Genomic DNA, 18935 nt, shown 5'->3' on the forward strand with positions numbered 1-18935 from the left:
AGGACGGGGAACGCGTGCGGGAGACGACGCCGGGGCGGACAGGAGCGCAGCGCGCATGCGCAGCGGCGACGGTGTCCGCCATGGCACCCTCACAGCGGGTGCGGGTGCTGCGCTGCTGTAGTTGTCGCCTCTTCCAGGCGCACCAGGTGGGGTGGGCACCGGCCTCCCCCTCCTCCGGGCGCGGGGAGGGCGGGCAGGATTTGGCGGGGCCGCGGGGGGCCGGGCCTCCTCCCGGTGCCTTGCCCCCAGGCGCGGGCGCCGTCCCGTTCGGTTGCTTGGGTCTCCCTGACGCCCGGACTCGTGACGTTGACTGGCTTCGAGGACTGGGTTTTGATACCTCTTCATAACGTCGTTCAGGGCTTTTTTAAAGGTTTTGGCATGGTGGTTGTAAGATTCGTAGAAACCAGGGGGCATGGTTTCTGCGGAGCCGGCCTCGTGACTTCTTGCAGATAGTTGGGAAAAGCAGGTTGAGGATAGCCTCTCCCAGCGCGGCTCTTTCTTAATTTAACTCCTAGGGAGATGACAGGTTTTATTTATTTATTTATTTATTTATTGAGAGAGAGAGACCATGAGAGGGGGGAGGGTCAGGGGGAGAAGCAGACTCCCCGCCGAGCAGGGAGCCCGATGCGGGACTCGATCCCGGGACTCCAGGATCACGACCTGAGCTGAAGGCAGTCGCTCAACCAACTGAGCCACCCAGGCGCCCGGGAGATGACAGTTTTTAAAACTGAGACACGACTGGGCGTGCCTTGCTGTGCACCCCTTCGCTCTGCGGTGTCTCCATGCTCGTGATGAGGGACTGTGCCGCTGACGGTAAACAGCCCGTGCATGGAGTGTTTTGAACAGGATAATCGGTATCTCCAAAACGTACTGCTTCCCTGACTTTCAAGACGCAAGATAGGGGAAGTCACTTAACCTGTTATCCTGGATTGCATTTCATCTTTCTGCTTGATGTCACCTAACAGTGCCGTCGAGCGAATCTACTTCTGACAGTTCTCTCTTCCCCCTAGTTACCTGCTCATCTGCTGTGCCCTGAAAAGGGATAACATCCACCTTCTTCAAAATGAATGTTTAAAAAAAAGTCAGATGCTGAGTATGCACCTGTAAGCTTACTGAGACCCTAAGGGCTATTTGGGGGCTCAGAAATTGTTTTTACTTACTTCACTTTTTGGACTGTGTTTTAGGAGTTGAGATTAAATGGATATCATTTCCATTTTTTAATTATTATACATATGTAGTACGCACTCACAGTCATTTTCAACTATGAAAAGTGATTTGAAACTAAAGGGAGAAAAGAGTTAACAGTAATTGCAGATGTGACAATTTCACACATCCCATTTAATCTCAACCTCTGGATTAGGTATCTATCATTCTCATTTTACAGAGATGAGAATACAGAAATCCAGAGAAGTCAAGTGGTCTAATAATAAATGGCAGATCCAGGGTTGTCTGACTGCAAAGATCCTGTTAGCCCATACTGTCTCTCCAGACTCCAGACCCCCAGAGCTAGCCAGTTACTGCGTGTCCTTCCAGACCTTTTTTTTAAATAAGTGCATTTCTTACTTGCAGATATACCCAAAGAAAGCAGTGTTTTTATGGTGCTTGAAGTTGGATGCTAGAGAATTAGAATTACTGAATCGTAGGATATGCCCACATAAATTTGTAGCAGGTGCTTTAGGTGCTGCTGTCCTTAGAATCCTTTTGGGTACTTCACCAAAAAAACTGATGGTTTTTGTATTATGATCATACTCATATTAATTTTGATAAATCAACCCAGGCATCTTTTTGATGTTAAGCGTGCTACTTCATTCCATTTTTTTAAGCAACTTTGTGTCCTTTGATAACACTTTCTTTGTTGCTGTTTTAAATGGACTCTTCCATTACCTTTTCTAACTAGGTATTTGCTTATATAAAGGCTCTATTAACTTTTGAAGCTGTATTAACTTTGTACTCAGCCCCGCTATATTAAATTATCTTACTGTTTTTAGTAGTTTTGCGTTTGATTTTCTTGAGTTTCCCGGTAAAAAAAAAAAATCGTATCTATAATGATAATTTTTTTCCTCTTCTCCAGTTTTCATACCTCTTATTACTTTTTCTTTTCCAATTCCATTGGCAGAAAAACAACAATAGTTGAATAGTAATGGGCATTTTTCGGCTTGTTCTTGATTTTCATGGGCGTGCTGGTAGTGATTTTCCAGTTTTAGAGCTGAATATAAGGTATTTTTTCATGTTAAGAGAGAACCCATCTAGTTAAATTTATCAAGAATCGAAATTAAATGTTGTGGAAGTAGTAGAAATCTACTTGACTTTGTTTCATATGGACAGCCAGTTTTCCCAGCATCATTTATTGGTCTGTTTTTTTACTCCTAAAATGCCACTTTTATAATATACTAGGTTTTTTACATATATGTTGCTTGTTTTTAGACTTCTGTGCTTCTCCATTGATCTTTTAAAATCATTATTTTTGATTCAGCGCCACCTGTTTTAAATAATCATCTAAGCCAAATTTCTGGAATTTCATTGTAGGAGAAAAAGAGTCTCAAGTGGACATGCAAAGCTTGTGGAGAGAAGCAGTCATTTTTGCGGGTGAGTCCTGAGAAACAGGGCATCTAACAGCCCTGCAGAAGCGTGTTTCTGTGGAGTCCCAGCATTCCAGTATTGGGAACGAGTGCCCTAGATCTAGAACTTTTGCCCCCTGGGTTCCTGTTCCTTCAGGAAGTGAAATGGATGGAGCAGTGGCTGGAAAGTTACCTTCATTGTTTATTCAGTCAGCAAGTATTTATTGAGGACTTTCTGTGTGCAGGCACAGAAGAAACAAGGGAAGGCAAAGCTTTGTCATTCTTGCCCTCACAGATGTGCTTCACATAGAAGAGAAACTGATGCACACTTAAGCAGGTCACTTAAGGGGCGCCTGGGTGGCTCAGTCGGTTGAGCGACTGCCTTCGGCTCAGGTCATGATCCTGGAGTCCCGGGATCGAGTCCCGCATCGGGCTCCCTGCTCGGCGGGGAGTCTGCTTCTCCCTCTGATCCTCCCCCTCTCATGCTCTCTATCTCATTCTCTCTCTCAAATAAAAAAAAAAAAAAAAAAAAAAGCAGGTCACTTAAAACTAGACTGAGCAAATGCAAGGAAAGTGCAGGGCCTATAAGGAGATGACCAGGCAGTGAGACCCAGCCGGATGGGTGCGTGTGGGTGCGTGTTGCTGCGTGCAGCATGTGGGCGAGGTGGGCTCAGGAAGTGGAGGCCATCGGGAGACACTCGAAAGAGAGTGTATGGACTGAGGGAAGCTCAGGGGAAAAGCTCTTATTGAGGCCACTTCAGTTCTTTTCAAGTGGGTACCTGTTGTTCCGCCTCATCTCTTTACACCCACAAACTGTCCTGCACCCTTTGCCTCACTGAGCCCCTCATTCACCTTCTCCGGCCCTTGATGCCACTTCTCCCACCTTAGCTCCTCGTTCTTCTCCTTCAGCCATAAAGCCTTTCCTTTCAGACCCTGAAACAATCCAGACATGCTGCACTCTGACGGCCTCTGTGCTCATTGTTGGGTCTTCCCCTAGCTCTTCTCGTTATCCTGATTTAGATATTCTATCCGAGTGTGTTTACGTGAGTATCGTTTATCTCATGGAAGATCCATGAGAGCAGAAGCTTTGCCTGGTTTGTTCACTGATACACCCTCTCATGTAGCACAGTGCCTGGCACAGTAAGTGTTCGCCCAGTAAAGATTTGTTGAATCAGGAATGACCAATCCCACAGTGATTGGCATTTAGGTCGGTTTTCGTTTTCATTGTTACAGACTCTGCAGTGCAGCTTCCTACAAAGACCTCTTTCTTCACTAGGCCAATTATTTCCTTAGGACAAATTCCTAGAAGTTAAATTGCTATTTCAAAGTAATCTTTTGACCAAAGTTCTTTTAGTTGCAAATAGTGGAAAAAAAAAAAAACCCACTTCAGAATGGCTTCAACAAAATTAAAAAAAAAAAAAAAAAGGTACTGGCAAGGTAATGGGGTATCTTGGGGAATGCAAGGGGGGGGTTTCATCCCTGAGCCCTTGAAGGACCAGCCCCGAGAACTGCAAAGCTGCGGACAATGCAAGCATCATTTTTTCTTCCCCTTCTTTCCCTGCACCCAGGTTCTCCCTACATCTTCCTTCCCCTCTTCCTGCCCCTCCTTCCCTTCCTTTCTCTCCCCCCAGATAGTTCGTAGTCACAGACTCCACCCACAGAGCACAGACTCTCACTTCAAGCCAACTAGAATAGCTGAGTCCCAATTAATAAACTGGGAGAAGCGATCTGATTGGCCCTGTTGACCCAGATGTCCACATCTGGTTGAGCCAACTGGGACGGTGGGAGTAGGAAGGATCACATCATTGGTCAGCAGTACAGCTGCTGAGACCCACCCCGAGATTGGGTTTCCGAGGACAGGGAGCTGGCTCGTGAGCTAGTGACTGCTGCTTGTTTTTCACGTCAGCATATATTTCTAAATTCTCAGGAGGGGGCTCTGCTTTCCTCTCACACCTCCGTGCATGTGCAGTGGTGCCTGGCTTACGGTGGACTAGGCCACAGTGACAAATAGACAACAAAACGGTGGTAGCCTCACACAACACAGATCGTCTCTCTTGCTCTTGTAACAGTCCTGGGAGGGATTGAGATCCACAGGGCGGCCGTCCTTGGTGCGGTCATTCAGGGACCCAGGCCCCCTTCATCTGGAGGTTCTGTTACTCCCCGAGGCCTGTCTCCTGCTGCCTGCAGCCACTGAAGGGTAAGAGCAGGACGGAGCTACACAGGAGGCTTCTAGGGGTCAGGCCTGGAAGTGGCTCACATCCCATTAGAAGGAACGTCTCATGGCCACCCCCGACTGCAAGGAAGACTGGAAAACGTCATCCAGTTTGTGCCCAGATGAGCGGAGAAGGATATTAGCATTCGGCTGCGGTCCCTGCCGTGCTGGCGAGCACACAGCCTGTCATTTATGCCAGATGTCAAGTAGCGTCTGGCAAAGCTTTGTCATTCCGTTCTTCAGTTCCTCTCTCCCATTCTCACTTGCACTTGCCCCAGCTGGGCTTTTATTCCCCACAGTGCAGTAAAATGGCTCCTGTCAAAGTCAGTGGTGCTCTCCATTTGCTAAAAACAGTAGGGAGTTCTCAGGCCTCCAGAGACTTGACCTATTGGCAGCGTCTGTTACAGTTTGTCATTTCCTCCACCTCAAACACTGTGTTCACTTGGACTTCCAGTAATCCCACTCCTGGTTCTCCTGCTGTCTTTCTGGCTGTGTTTCAGTCCTCTTGGCTAGCTTTTTCCCGTCTCGCCACCTTCTAAACATGAGAATTGCTCTGGTGCTCAGTTTGTTGGCCTCACTCCCTTAGTGGTCTGAGTGGAGATCATCCGACAGTTCTGGGATGTCTGTCTCAGACCCCAGGCCCAGCCCTGAACCGCCCATTGAGCTCTCTACTGGTTCTCTGACAGGCATCCAGAACCCCCCTTTCCAAACAGAAGGCCTCGCCCCCACCCACCCACCTGCTCTCCCACAGTCCTCCTGGTCACATACGTGCCAAGTCCCTTGTTAGTTGTTTGGGCTAAAAACCTCGAAGTCATCCGTGACTCCTTTTTTTAAAACACTCTTCCTCCAGTCCATCAGCTCTATGAGGCTGCACCCAGACTGACCATTTGTTACTACAGTGGTCTGGGCCGCACCACGGTTGACAGCAGCCTCCTAACACCTGCCCTGTCGCTGCCCTACAGCCTGCCCGCAGCACCACAGCCTGAGTCCCGCTTTAGCGTGTGCGGAGCCAAGCCACTCTCCCCAGCCTTCCAGGTTAGAGCAAAATCCTGGTCCTACAGACAGGGCCAAGTGTGCCTGGTACAAAATGAAAATGGGAGGCCCCTTGTTCGAAAGCAGGAAAAAAAGCTGTGAAAAGTACTAAAATATTAAGTTTTTCCTTTCTTTCCTGGTTTCTCTTGACTTCTCATAATGTTTTTTATTTACTGTGGAATGTCTTCCTAAGTTAAGAAAAACCAATTTATTTTAAATTATTAGCATGAGGGGCGCCTGGGTGGCTCAGTTGGTTAAGCGACTGCCTTCAGCTCGGGTCATGATCCTGGAGTCCCGGGATCGAGTCCCGCATCGGGCTCCCTACTCAGCAGGGAGTCTGCTTCTCCCTCTGACCCTCCCCCCTCTCATGTACTCGCTCTCTCTCATTCTCTCTCTCTCAAATAAATAAATAAAATCTTTAAAAAAAAAATAAAAAAATAAAAAATAAAAAAATAAAATAAATTATTAGCATGAATTTACCATTGGTATTGTGCAACACCAGTTTAAAATGCAAAGAGCGTGTAGTCCATATGCAGAATAATACAAGAGCATTTACTATATATGCAGGATCATCTAAATTGCCCTACTTGTATTTTGGAACTCATACATGCCTGTGTATTTCATCGTTACCAGGACAGTGGAAATGCTGCACAAAATTAATTCAGCTTTTTTCTACTTATTAATATGCACACTCTCTCCCCACACTATCCCCCATCAGCTCCCTGATGCGTAAGGAAGGACTGAAAGGGAAGGGAACAAGGGTCTCCCTGCCTTGCCTTTTCCTTCCGTGTCATCGTTTTCAGTATAAGTGATCAGCTGTTCTAGGCAAATAACAGGAATGAAAAAAAGATATGATAGTTCCTTGGTTGTTCGTGTGTGTTTAGAACACCCTTTTCTCTGCATCTGAAGCAAGCTCTTGTTCTGTGGAAAGCCTGGCCTCTCAGGCTGTGGGTGCCTCCACCTACTCAGGTGTAGATGGCAAACACTCAGCGTCTGGACTCCGACTCTCCGTGAATAGTCGCACTTGTTTGTGGTGAGTCCACTGGAATCCTGTGCTCCTGGGTCATTGAGCATGCTGTATGCAAATGGTGCAGCAAGGAACAATGGACATGTGTAGAGTGTATATCCCTGCTTACAGACATGACCCACTGTCCCATCAGACTTCACTTACACAAGTTCAAAGGTAAGATTATTAAGAATTTCAAATAAAAAATTAAACAAAAAAATGTTTTCAAGATGGCAGCAACAGAACAGGTCTTGTGCCCATGAGCCTGACTGCCTGTGGTTGGGACTACACTCAAACCTCATCTTGTACCATTTTCCCCCAGTCCACTCAGCTCTAGCCATGTGGCCTCCTTACAGTTCCCCCAAAATGCCAGGCTCAGTGTCCTTGCTCTCATGTCCGTTTCATTGCTTCTGCCAGATGCTTTCCCCCAGGTATCTACATGGCTTCGGCCCTCATATCTTCCTATTTTGTGCTCAAATGTCACCTTAGTGATCTAGTCCCTGAAAACCCTATATAAAATTGTCTACTCTGTCCCCACTGTACACCTTTCATTGCCTTATTTTCCTGGGTGGTTCTTCTCATCATCTGATGGCCACGTAGTTCTATGTTTATATAATATATAGAATGTACACTCTAGTGTTCACTAGAATGTACACTCCACAATGACAGTGATTTTTGTCCACTCTTGTATTGTATTGTCCTTACCTAGTTCAGGGGCCTGGCACATAATAGGTGTGTGATAAATATTGTTAGACAAATAAGCGACTGCTAAGTGAAAAAAAAAAGTACTTCGTTTTATTTTATGTTCCTTTGCTCATCAGTGAATACTAAGTATCCTATTGTATGTTTATTGGTGGTTCGTGTTACTTCTCTTCCACATTTTTTTTTTTTTAAGATTTTATTTATTTGACACAGAGAGAGAAAGCACAAGTAGGCAGAGAGGCAGGCAGAGAGAGAGGGAGAAGCAGGCTCTCCACTGAGCAGGGAGCCGGACGTGGGGCTCGATCCCAGGACCCAGGGATCATGACCTGAGCCAAAGGCAGCCGCTTAACCGACTGAGCCACCCAGGCGCCCCTCTCTTCCACATTTCTTATTCACATTCATTAACCATTTAGTGTGGGGCTTGGTTGGGGCTGAGTGTGTCTTTGATATGTAGAGTTCTGAGTGCTAGAAGGACAGCCAGATAGCCAAGAACTATTAATCCCTGAGACTGTTAGTTTGTAAATAAATTACTCCAGAAACAGTGGTCAGTCATCAGGATTTCTGCTTCTGGGCCTTGCAAAGGACAGCGTTCCCCTTCCTGAGGTACATCACTAACGGATCTGTTTCTCAGCATTTTTGTCAACACTTTTTAAACTTACTTAATTTTTTGTTTTTCAGACTTATGGTGAGGGCTCTGGTGCTGACTGTAGACGCCATGTCCAAAAATTAAATCTGCTGCAGGGACAGATTTCAGAGATGTCACCCAGGTACAGTTGTTTGAGAAGGGCATGGTTATCTTGTCTTGCCCTGTGTTCCCCTTGAGTGGTTAGTAGAAGTAGAAGATGAAGAAATCCCTTAGATTTCCGTATGGTGATTAGTTCCCCTGAGTGGTCTTCCCACTGAAAATAACTAAAAATGCTAACTATAGTATTTTGTACACTGATGAGATGGCAAGGAAGTCAGCGAAATATCAGAAGTCAAAAGTAAAGCAAAAGCCAAAATCCAGAGAGTAAGCTGATCTGGAGCTTCCATTTAGATGGCTGGGAAGGGTGCAGGAGACAAAGACAAGGCCTAGGGCCTGATCAGTGTGGGAGGGTCAGTAGGAGACTGCCACAGAAAGCAGAGTCCCCAAAATACTACACCCTCGGTGGATGAACAAATGAACTAGAAATGCACCCTCTCTGCAGCAGGGAGCATGTTGACCTTGGCATTGGCTAAGAAAGGGAACTCTCTCTCTAGGGTTTTCTAAACACAAGAAAGCTGTCACATGGCTTTTCAGCCTTTTACATGCACTGTGTGAAAAGCCTCAAGCTGAGGATTTTTAAATTGTCCAAGGAAGCAAAGGTAAATGCAACTCCTCTGGAGCATACATCTTCAACCCAGGCCTGAGAGAATTTCCACAGATAAAGTTCCAAGAAGCATCTACTCAGAGTTAAAAATCATTAAACACTCAAGGAGATATGTCACCATGAGCAAAAGACAACAGAAACAACAGAAAAGTGAGACACACAAGACTTCAGAGTACAGAATGTATATTTAATACATTTAATGAGATAAAAGACAGGGTTGGTAATTTAAAAAGCAAAGGACTTCAGGCCACCTGTCTGGCTCAATCAGTACAGCTTGCAACTCTTGATCTCAGGGTCATGAATTCAAGCCCCACATTGGGGGTAGAGTACAAGAAAAAAAAGAAGAAGAAGTAAAGGACTTTTAAAAACGACCATGTGGGTTTAACGAACCAAAAAGAGTTTGTAGAAATGAAAAACATAATCATTGAAATTAAAAATTCAGTGGACAGGTTAAGCATTAAATGTAGCTGAAGAGAGAATCAGTGAAATGGAAGTTAAATCTGAAGAAAGTATTTACAATGCAACACAGAAATAAAAACATGGAAAATGTGAGTTGAGAAACATGGAAGCTACAGGAAGAGTTCCAGCAAGAGAGAATAAAGAAAGTGGGGCAAAGGCAATATTTGGAGAGAAAAGACCAGAGCATTTTCCAGAATCAAAGGCTTACATTCTTAGATTTAAGAAACAATAAATCTCAAACTGGATAAAGTCGTTATTTTATTTGCAAACAACATGGTTGTGTATATAGGAAATCCTAACCAGCCTATACAAATGCTACTAGAGCTAATATTCTACCAAGATCACAAGGATACAAAGTCAACATACAGGGGTGCATGGGTGGCTCAGTCGGTTAAGTGTTTGACTTCAGCTCAGGTCATGATCTCAGGGTCCTGGGATTGAGCTCGCGTAGGGCTCCTTGCTCAGTGGGCAGTCTGCTTCTCTCTCCGCTTCGTATAAATAAATTCTAAAAAAGTCAACATACAGAATTAAATTATTTCTATATAAATGCTATGAGCAATTGGAAATGATTTTTTAAATCAAATACCATTTAGAACAGCATCAAAAAATTAGATACTTAGGGATAAATGCAACAAAAAATGTGCAAGATCTATTCAGTAAAACCTACAAAACATTGCTGAGAGAAATTAAAGAAGAGCTAAATTAATGAAGAGATATAACATGTTCATGGATTGGAAAACTCAGTATCATGACGATCTCAGTTTATCCGAAATTGGTAGAGACAACCTAATCCAAATCAAAATTCCAGTGGGCTTTTTTTTTTTTTTTTGGTAGAAATTGACAAACTGATCCTAAAATTTATATAGAAATACAGGTACCTAGAATTATCAAGACAGTTTTGAAGAGAACAGAGCTGGAGGACTTCTACAGCCTGATTTCAAGATCTACTATAATGCTGCAGTAATTGAGACAATGCGATATTGGTGAAAGGCTAGACATACAGATAAATCAGAAGGTAAATGGATAAACTGGTATGTTCATACAGTGGAGCGCTGCAACACTGAAAACAACGTGGGCAAATCTCAAAAACACTGCTAAGTGAGAGAAGCCGGACACAAAAGACTACATGCTGTAGGGATCAGGGATTTTCTGGGGCAGAGGAGAATTGCCTCTAAAGACACATATGAGAACTTTTAGGGGTGATGAAAATTTTCCACATCTTGTCCATTATATCTCAAAATTTTTTTCCTAGATGTTGACTGGATGATCGTTTCAAAGATATCATTCATCAAAGCTCATCTAACTATACACTTAAATTTTAGTTTATTTCATACCTTAAGTTAATTTTTAAGGTTAAAAAAAAATCTGCCCTTAGACACAGCAACATAATGAAATCACAGAACACAGAAGACAAAGGGAAGAGCTGAAAAGTAGCTGGAGAGAAGAGAGATCACCTACAAAGGAACAGCAGATGCCCAACTTCTCAGTGCTAACTTTATTTTTTTTTTTTTAAGATTTTATTTATTTTTTGACAGAGAGAGGCACAGCGAGAGAGGGAACACAAGCAGGGGGAGTGGGAGAGGGAGAAGCAGGCTTCCCGCCGAGCAGGGAGCCTGATGTGGGGCTCGATCCCAGGACCCCGGGATCATGACCTGAGCCGAAGGCAGATGCTCAACGACTAAGCCACCCAGCGCCCTTTCTGTGGTGACTTTAAAGCAAGAAGACAGACTGGTATCTTCAGACTGTTGCAAGCTGTCCTTTATTGATGGAGTTGAGTTCCTGAGTCAGAACGGTGAGCGGAGTTCTGGTCAGTAGCTGGTAGGACACCGCCCAAGTGAACGCCGGATTATCACCCAGGTGGCCGGGTAGGTGTTGCACGTGCATGCCCTCATTGCCTCTTGTGGCCTGTGAGGATCGAGGACTTCTACATACAGATGAAGAAACTGAGGAATAGATGCCCACATCCCGTTGCTCACTAGAGAGAGTCCCCATTTGATGGTGCCATGTAACCACCCTGTTGGATGCGGATGGGCGTGGCTTCGCGCCAACCTCCAGCCCTCGCATGGTACGTGTTCTCATGGCCAGTCAGTCCCAGTAGAGGCCATGGAGGCCCTGGCCCCCCACGCTTCTGCGTGTGGCGAGAGAGCCCTGCTGCCGCGGGGAGGCTGGTGGAAGTCACTGTGACACACACAGTGCCTCTCCTCTCTTGCAAGGGTTGAGGTAGAACTCTAAGGACTTGTGTAACTCTGTGCAGTGGCGACTTGGCCAATGCTGACGGGAGGGACCCTGTGCTACGAGGCTTCAGCCGATGTTATTCTGTCTGTATCCCAGGCCCTCAGCAAGGCATGGGCACACGTCATCTCTTTCATCTTCATAGTCACCCACACCGTCTTGTCCCCATTTGTGGGTGAGGGAACTGGGGTACGTTGATGAACCCAAAGCCACACTGTGACAGTGACAGCCAGTCATTGGCAAAGCCAGGATGCAAACACGGGTCTGTCTAGGTGAAGAGTCAGCCCCTTCTGCCCTGTGTCGCCTTTCCCATTGATGGAGGGCTTGACCAGCCTAAATCTGAACAGCAAATGGTCCCCCCTCGCAGGCCCTTCTGAACTGTTTGAAGATCACCAGGTTACATCACAACAACAGACCTAAGATCCTAAGATCTCTAGAGCAGTCCTTGATATCCACTGTCAAGTATTCACATCCTGCTGTCCCCATCTCCTTGCCCTCCGTCTCCCTAGTGATTTCACTAAGGACACATGTACAATCTTTCACCAAGGTCTCTGGAAGAACCCGGAAATGTTGATGAAGAGGAAAATGCAGGGCCCGGGCAGGCTGAGCATGGGAGTGCGCAGGTAAGTGTGTCCCAGAGGGGGTTCCATTTATTCATTTGTTGGTCTTTTGTGCAGCAAACGCGATCGATAACGGACACTTGGCTTAAAGCTGCAGGGAACACAAAAAGGAGTAAACCCATCCTTTTGTGAGGCAGGAGACAGCCATGCATAGCAGTAATTACAGGACTCTGAAAAGGGCGTTGTCTCTGGCTGGGAGAACTCCTCTGAACTTAGCTTGAACTTACCTCCCCGTGTTTCTCGCCTTGGCCCCGTCGCGCCCTGGGCACACCTCAGCTAGGGAAAGGATGCTCTGGCAGAGTACCTGGCTTTCGGGTTCCCTTTCTCCGGACCAAGCCTCCCGGCGGGGCTCACATCCAGTTTTCTGCCCCGGTGCCCAGTAATGTAGGTGCTCAGACCGTGGTGGGTGGGCGGTGTGTGTCGGAGCTTGAGTGACTGAGGTGACACCATGGGTACGTCCAAGGTGCCGTGGGCACGTGGAACACTGTGTCCTGCCAGGGCCGGGGCAGTGCGAGCAGCTGTCCAAGGCTCCCCGCCCAGCTGAGGACAGAGCCCGCCTCTGCTCACAGAAGTGCGTTGGCGGTGCCCTCCCTCTCCCAGCTCTTCATATTTGTATTGTGAACGGGAGCGTTGCTCATACTCCACTTTACACAGCAGCTCTCACATGGTTGGCCCTATACGTTCAATTTGTCCACTGAGGGACTCCATTTTACATCGTCACGATTATGACAAGTCCTGGTTTGCACCCTGGAGTTTTCACTCATGTCGTTCTTGCGTTGCTGTAGAGTTTGCAGTGATGCCCGTATCTACAGAATATAGTGGTGGTACCAAGTATTTACCCCATGATGATTGGGCACGTAGATTATTTCCAGATTTTTGCTACAGTGAGTATTCGCTATGATTTACCTCACTTTGTTGAGCATCTTTGTGCCTTTGCCTTCCTTTGGAACCCCTAGGTCGGGGAGCGTGGACATTTGGAAAGTTCCTTGATGAGTCGTGTCCAGCAGCTCTCCCAAGCTCTGTGCCAGTGTTCACGGTCCCCAGTGGTGCCTCAGGACGTCTGTCTCCCCAGTCCCCCCCCTCCACCCGGCAAAATGCCTTTCCCGGGACCAGGGCGGATGTGGGTCCTGAGAATAAACTTACTCCCCAATCCCGTAGGAAAAACCTCAGTCCTCAGAGAACCGCTGGCTGAAGTATCTGGAAAGAGACTCGGAAGACCTGGGGATAGAAAGAGGAGTGTGTTTCGAGAGACCGCCCTTGTGCAGGACAGAGAAGCCAGAGCCTCCCTTCAACACAGGCCCGCCTAGAAAAAGGTGCAGAGCCAGTCATCAATGCAGCCATCACCCCACCCCCACGGTGCCTGCCGGCCGGGGGACCAGCCTGGCTGGCACTGGCCACCAGGGACCCGCACCACCAAGCCCTCCTTGGCCTTGCCGGGTACCGGGTGCTGTTGTGCAGCAGTCAGGGTTGGGTGGGATGTCAGCATGGGCACCTTGTGACTGCACACAAAGTGAAGTGTGGCCGGAGTAGCTGGCGGTTCTGGGAGCTTGTCGCCTGCTGCCGGGAAGACTGACCTTTTGTAGGTCTCTTCTCTAGACTTACTCTGCATTTCAGTGAGTCTTCTGAGATATTACCTTCTCTAGATCCAGGGTGGTCCCTACAGGGCAAGTGAAAGTGACATTGGGAGGTAGATTCCAGTTCAAAATAAGAACTTTCTAGCAACTACAAGCTTGGGGCAGAGAAGCAGCCTGCCTTGGATGTTGTCGGGCAGCCTGCTGTTGGCAGTGGGGCAGAAGCTGAGCGGCCACCTGGGTGGGAAGCTGTTTGGGAGGACAAGGTCCCTACCTGTGCTGGGGTGACTGCCAGGTGTGGTGATGGGACTGGATTCTTGACAGTGCTTTCCCTCCACCAGGAAATGCAGCCAGAGCGCAGTCTGGCCTCCACACAGCCCCAGTGTCCAGAACCTAGGTGATTCTGAAGTTACTTTGGAGCCCCAGAAGGTCAGTGATTGAGTGATTGAAGTGTTTCTCTTCTGGTCCCAGTAACCATGAAACACACATAGAATTGTTTACTACCCGAGTGTTTTTTCTGCTCTGACTTAAGCCAACTCCTTTCTCTGGCCTGACCATTTCCCTGCCCTGCTCAATCTCAGTGATGTGAGCTCCCGGGCAAAAGGACAGCTTGATGCCTTGGAATCAACCAAGGTTGACCAGTAGGGCTTTTCTGAGTCAGAACCCTTCTCTTCCCTCGACGTGGCGTGGCAGGTCTTTGTCAGACTGTCCGACATGGGACCTGCCCCGGACTTCTGAGGTGCTATTCACAGCTTCACCTTCACTTACCCAGGTGTGTCCTTTCACACCGAGGCACTGTCTTCACCTAGGATCTGCTCTTGTTCTTTTTATTATTGAAGTATGGTTGACATACGATGGTATATTAGGTTTTAGGTGTACAACATAGTGATTTGGCAACTCAGTACATGAATCAGTGCTCACCATGATAGTCCTTGTCCGTCAGCATACATTATTACAATATTATTGACTATATTTCCTATGCTATATTTTTCATCTCTTTGAACTTTGTACCTCTTAATCCCTTTCATCTATTTTGCCCATCCCCTTGTACCCTTCCCAAGGACAATCACCAGTTCTCTGTATTTATGAGTTCCTTTTTTATGCCTGAGTAATATTCCATTATGTAGATATAGACCCCATCTTCTTTTTCCATTCACCCATCAGTGGACACTTGCGCTGCTTCCATATCTTGGCTATTACAAATAATGCTGCAGCAAATATGCATAGATCGTTTCAAACTCGTGTTTTTGCTTTCCTTGGGTAAATATCCAGTAACAAAATTATTGGATCATATGGTTTTTCTATTTTTAATTTTTTGAAGAAATTCCATACAGTTTTCCACAATGGCTGCACCAATTCACATTCCCACCAACAGTGCACAAGAGTTCCCTTTTCTCCACATCTTCCCCAATACTTGTTATTTCTTATTTTTTTGATACTACCCATTCTGACAGGTGTGAGGTGATATCCCATTGTGGTTTTGATGTGTTTTTCCCTGATGCTGAGTGATGTTGAGCCTCTTCTCATGTGTCTGTTAGCCATTGGTATGTCTTCTTTGGAAAAATGTCTAATTGGGTCCTCTGCCTGTTTTTTAATTGGATTATTTGGGTTTTTGGTGTTGAGTTGTAAGTTCTTTATATATTAAGGATATTAACCATCTTCAGATACATCATTTGTGAATACCTTTTTCCATTCAGTATGTTGCCTTTTCATTTTGTTAATGGCTTCCTTCACTGTGCAAAAGCTTTTTATTTTTATGTACTCCCAGTATTTTATTTTTGCTTTTGTTTCCCTTGCCTGAGGAGACATAACCATAAAGACGTTGCCAAGGCCAATGTCCAACAGCTTACTGGCTATGTTTTTTCTTAGGAGTTTTATGGTTTCAGTTCTCACATTTAGGTCTTTAATCCATTTTGAGTTTATTTTTTTGTATAGTCTAAGAAAATGGTCCAGTTTCCTCACCATCTTTCTTGGAGAGACTATCTTTTCCCCATTGTATGTTCTTGCTTCCTTTGTCCTTGATTATCTGGCCATATAATCATGGGTTTAATTCTGAACTTTCTGTTATGTTCCATTGATCTAGGTGTCTGTTTTTGTGCCAGTACCATACTGTTTTGATTACAATACCTTTGTAGTATATCTTGAAATCTGGGATTATACCTCCAGGTTTTTTCTTTTGTAATTTAAGGATTATTTCTTCTAGTTCTGTGCAAAATACTATTGGTATTTTCATGTGGATTGCATTGAATTTCATAGATTGCTTAGGGTAGTATGGACATTTTAACAGCATTGATCCTTCCAATCCATGAGCATGGTTTATCTTTCCACTTGTTTGTGCCCTTTCAGTTTCTTTCATCAGTGTCTTACAGTTTTCAGAGTATAGGCCTTTCACCTCCTTGGTTAAATTTATTCCTATGTAGGGCGCCTGGGTGGCTCAGTTGGTTAAGCGACTGCCTTCGGCTCAGGTCATGATCCTGGAGTCCCGGGATCGAGTCCCGCATCAGGCTCCCTGCTCGGCGGGGAGTCTGCTTCTCCCTCTGACCCTCCCCCCTCTCATGCTCTCTCTCTCTATCTCATTCTCTCTCTCAGATAAATAAATCTTTAAAAAAAAAAAAAAATTTATTCCTATGTATTTTATTCTTTTTTTTAAAAAAAATTTTATTTGCAAGAGGCAAGAAAGAGCACGAGCAGGGGTGGGGAGAGGAAGAAGCAGACTCCCCGCTGAGCAGGGATCCTGACACTGGGCTCAATCCCAGGACCCCGGGATCATGACCTGAGCCAAAGGCAGACGCCTAACGACTGAGCCACCCAGGCATCCCTTTTTGTTTTTTGGGGTTTTTTGGGTTTTTTTGCTATTTTATTATTAGTGTATAGAAACACAATAGATTTCTGTATATTCATTTTGTAACTTTACTGAATTTATTTATCAGTCCTAATAGTTTTTAGGTGGAGTCTCTAGGGTTTTCTATATAAAGTATCATGTCACCTGTAAACAGGGATGGTTTTACTTCTTCCTTACCAATTTGGGTGCCTTTTATTTCTTTTCCTTATCTGATTGCTGTGATGGGACTTCTAGTACTGTGTTGAATAAAACCAGATGAAGGCAGGCCCCTAGTCTGCCGGCCCGAGAGCAGGGCAGTAGGTGGAACAGAGAGCGAGAAGTGTGGGAGCCCCGAGGTGGAGAGGAGGCAGCAGCAGTGCAGGCAGGGGGACCTTCCCTCCCATCCCTTGGTCCTGCCAGGACACGGTTCTCTTCTCTCGCTTCCATTGCAGGACCACGCTGGCCTGGCCGGGAAGGTCATGGAAGGTGGCAGCCACAAGGATGGGGGCACCGGGGAGCTTTCTGTTCCTCAGGGGGGTCCTCCACGTCCGGCCCCGCAGCTAAGAGCCACGTCATCCAAGTGGGATCGCTTCCTTCTGCTGCCTGGAAATGGCCCACGTGTGGACACGGAGCCCCCAGTACCCCTGCACAGAGACCCCAGGCCAGCCGGGGCAGCACTGCCTGAGCAGGGGACCCCAAGGGAAGGGCGCCCCAGCAGGCCCCTCAGTGCACCCAAGCTTCCCTGGCCCACACACACTCTCACATCGGGGTCCCAGAGGCCCTGCGGAAAGCCCCCCGGACAGCCACAGGACACTGGTCCTCTGGCAAAGGGCAGGCCCACGGTCACAGGGGTACAAGAGCCCCCACTCGTGCGACTGTGTGACCTCTTTGAAACTGGTGAGGACTTTGAGGACGACCTGTGAACTGAAACTAGACAGTTACCGACACGGACACACGTTACATGAACCCTTCTCCCCTGGACCTCTCGGCCACTGCAAAGGGAGCTCCCTAATTAGCTTTTAAATAGGACTAGGGTTGGGGGGCACCTGGGAGGCTCAGTCGGTGAAGCGTCTGCCTTCGGCTCAGGTCATGATCTCAGGGTCCTGGGATCGAACCCCGCATCGGGCTTCTTGCTCAGCGGGGGGAGTCTGCTTCTCCCTCTGCCCCTCCCACCTGCTCGTGCACGCTCACACAGTCTTTCTCTCTCAAATAAAATCTTTAAAAAAAAAAAAAAAGGACTGAGGATGACTTATGCAAACCGTCGAGAAGGACAAACACAACTATCAGGTCATCTGTGGTTGTAACATCTTTGATTAAAGTGCTTACACCATTTAATTACTGATTGCAAAATAGCAACAGAATGGTTACAACAGGGTTTTCTTACTGTAAAAGCAACAGACGCGTCTGGAAATGACAGAACTAGAGCGGTTATGGAACAGGCAGTATTCTGTGAGCTCCGGCCTCCCTTCCCTCTCAGCCCCTCCTCATTCGCAGATTCAAGAAGCCAAGTCCTGGACTGCCCTGTCCTCACTCCTCTCCCACGCAGCAGGATGTCAGCTGTACTCACTCTAAATTTGGAGCTGATCGGGTTTCTAGCAGAAAATCAACTACATGTCAGCCTACTATTAATTAGTCATTAAAAAAAAAGGCCATTAGGCAAGACATTCTGGACTGCTGGTGTGATCCTGGTGGGGGGAGGGCAGGAGAACACCACTGGGCCCCGCTCCGCCCCTGGAAGCCAGCAGACGCTTCTCCGACATGGGCAGCCACACACGGGGCACCCCCCTCCTGTCACTTGTTCCACTGCCCTGGATGGCTTGGTGCATCCCCACCCCCCAGATTCTGGAAGAAGAATGCACAGAAACTGGCCCTTAGAGAGGCCCTGCTGTTCTACACTAGCTCAACACAAGTAGGAGACAGGAAGGGGGTGGGACAAGAAAGGGGTGGGACAAGGGGGCAGAAGCCGTCACAACGGGTGCTTTGAATACTGGATGGTGTCCAGCGCCGCCCCGATGTCGTAGTTCTTGGTCTGCAGGAGCCTGGTGAGCCAGCCGCCTTCATCAGAGAAGCCCATGGACAGCATCTGGGAGAGGGACTCGATGAGCCGGGGGTCAGCTTCTGCCAGAGGGAGGATAAGAGTTGTGAGGCAGGGGGAGGGGGGGCAGCCAGCGCGCCCGTGCCCGCGGGGACCAGCCCTTCCACGGGCCCGCTACCCGGCGCAGCGACCCTCCCCAGCAGGGCCCCGGAAAAGGCCAGAGGGTGAGGATTTTGAGCGGCTCTGCAAGGCTGTACGGTCTCCTGACTCGCGTCTGCCATCACAAGGGAACACCGCGGAGAGCCTGTAAGCAACGGGGCGCCGCCGGGCTCCACTAT

General features: G+C 47.2%; 2 protein-coding genes across 4 annotated transcripts in view; one reads left to right on the top strand and one right to left on the bottom strand.

Moving 5' to 3' along the window:
- Positions 1–18317, top strand: MRNIP (MRN complex interacting protein). The gene is made up of 7 exons (XM_081827295.1): positions 1–146; positions 2527–2586; positions 8189–8277; positions 12098–12173; positions 13329–13483; positions 14083–14170; positions 17015–18317. Exons 1-7 carry the CDS (start codon positions 81–83, stop codon positions 17483–17485), a joined length of 1005 nt encoding a protein of 334 aa, XP_081683421.1. The 5' UTR covers positions 1–80; the 3' UTR covers positions 17486–18317.
- The window catches only part of SQSTM1 (sequestosome 1), a 22225-nt gene continuing 21140 nt past the window's right edge, over positions 17851–18935 (bottom strand). For all 3 annotated transcript variants that reach the window (XM_081827294.1, XM_081827291.1, XM_081827292.1), the window contains exon 8: positions 17851–18680. In XM_081827294.1, coding sequence (XP_081683420.1) covers positions 18529–18680 — 152 coding nt within the window. In that variant the 3' untranslated portion in view covers positions 17851–18528. The remainder of the gene's footprint in view (positions 18681–18935) is intronic.

This window comes from Leptonychotes weddellii, chromosome 7 (assembly GCF_054177405.1).
Source record: "Leptonychotes weddellii isolate Sample4059 chromosome 7, ASM5417740v2, whole genome shotgun sequence".
Lineage (NCBI taxonomy): Eukaryota > Metazoa > Chordata > Mammalia > Carnivora > Phocidae > Leptonychotes > Leptonychotes weddellii.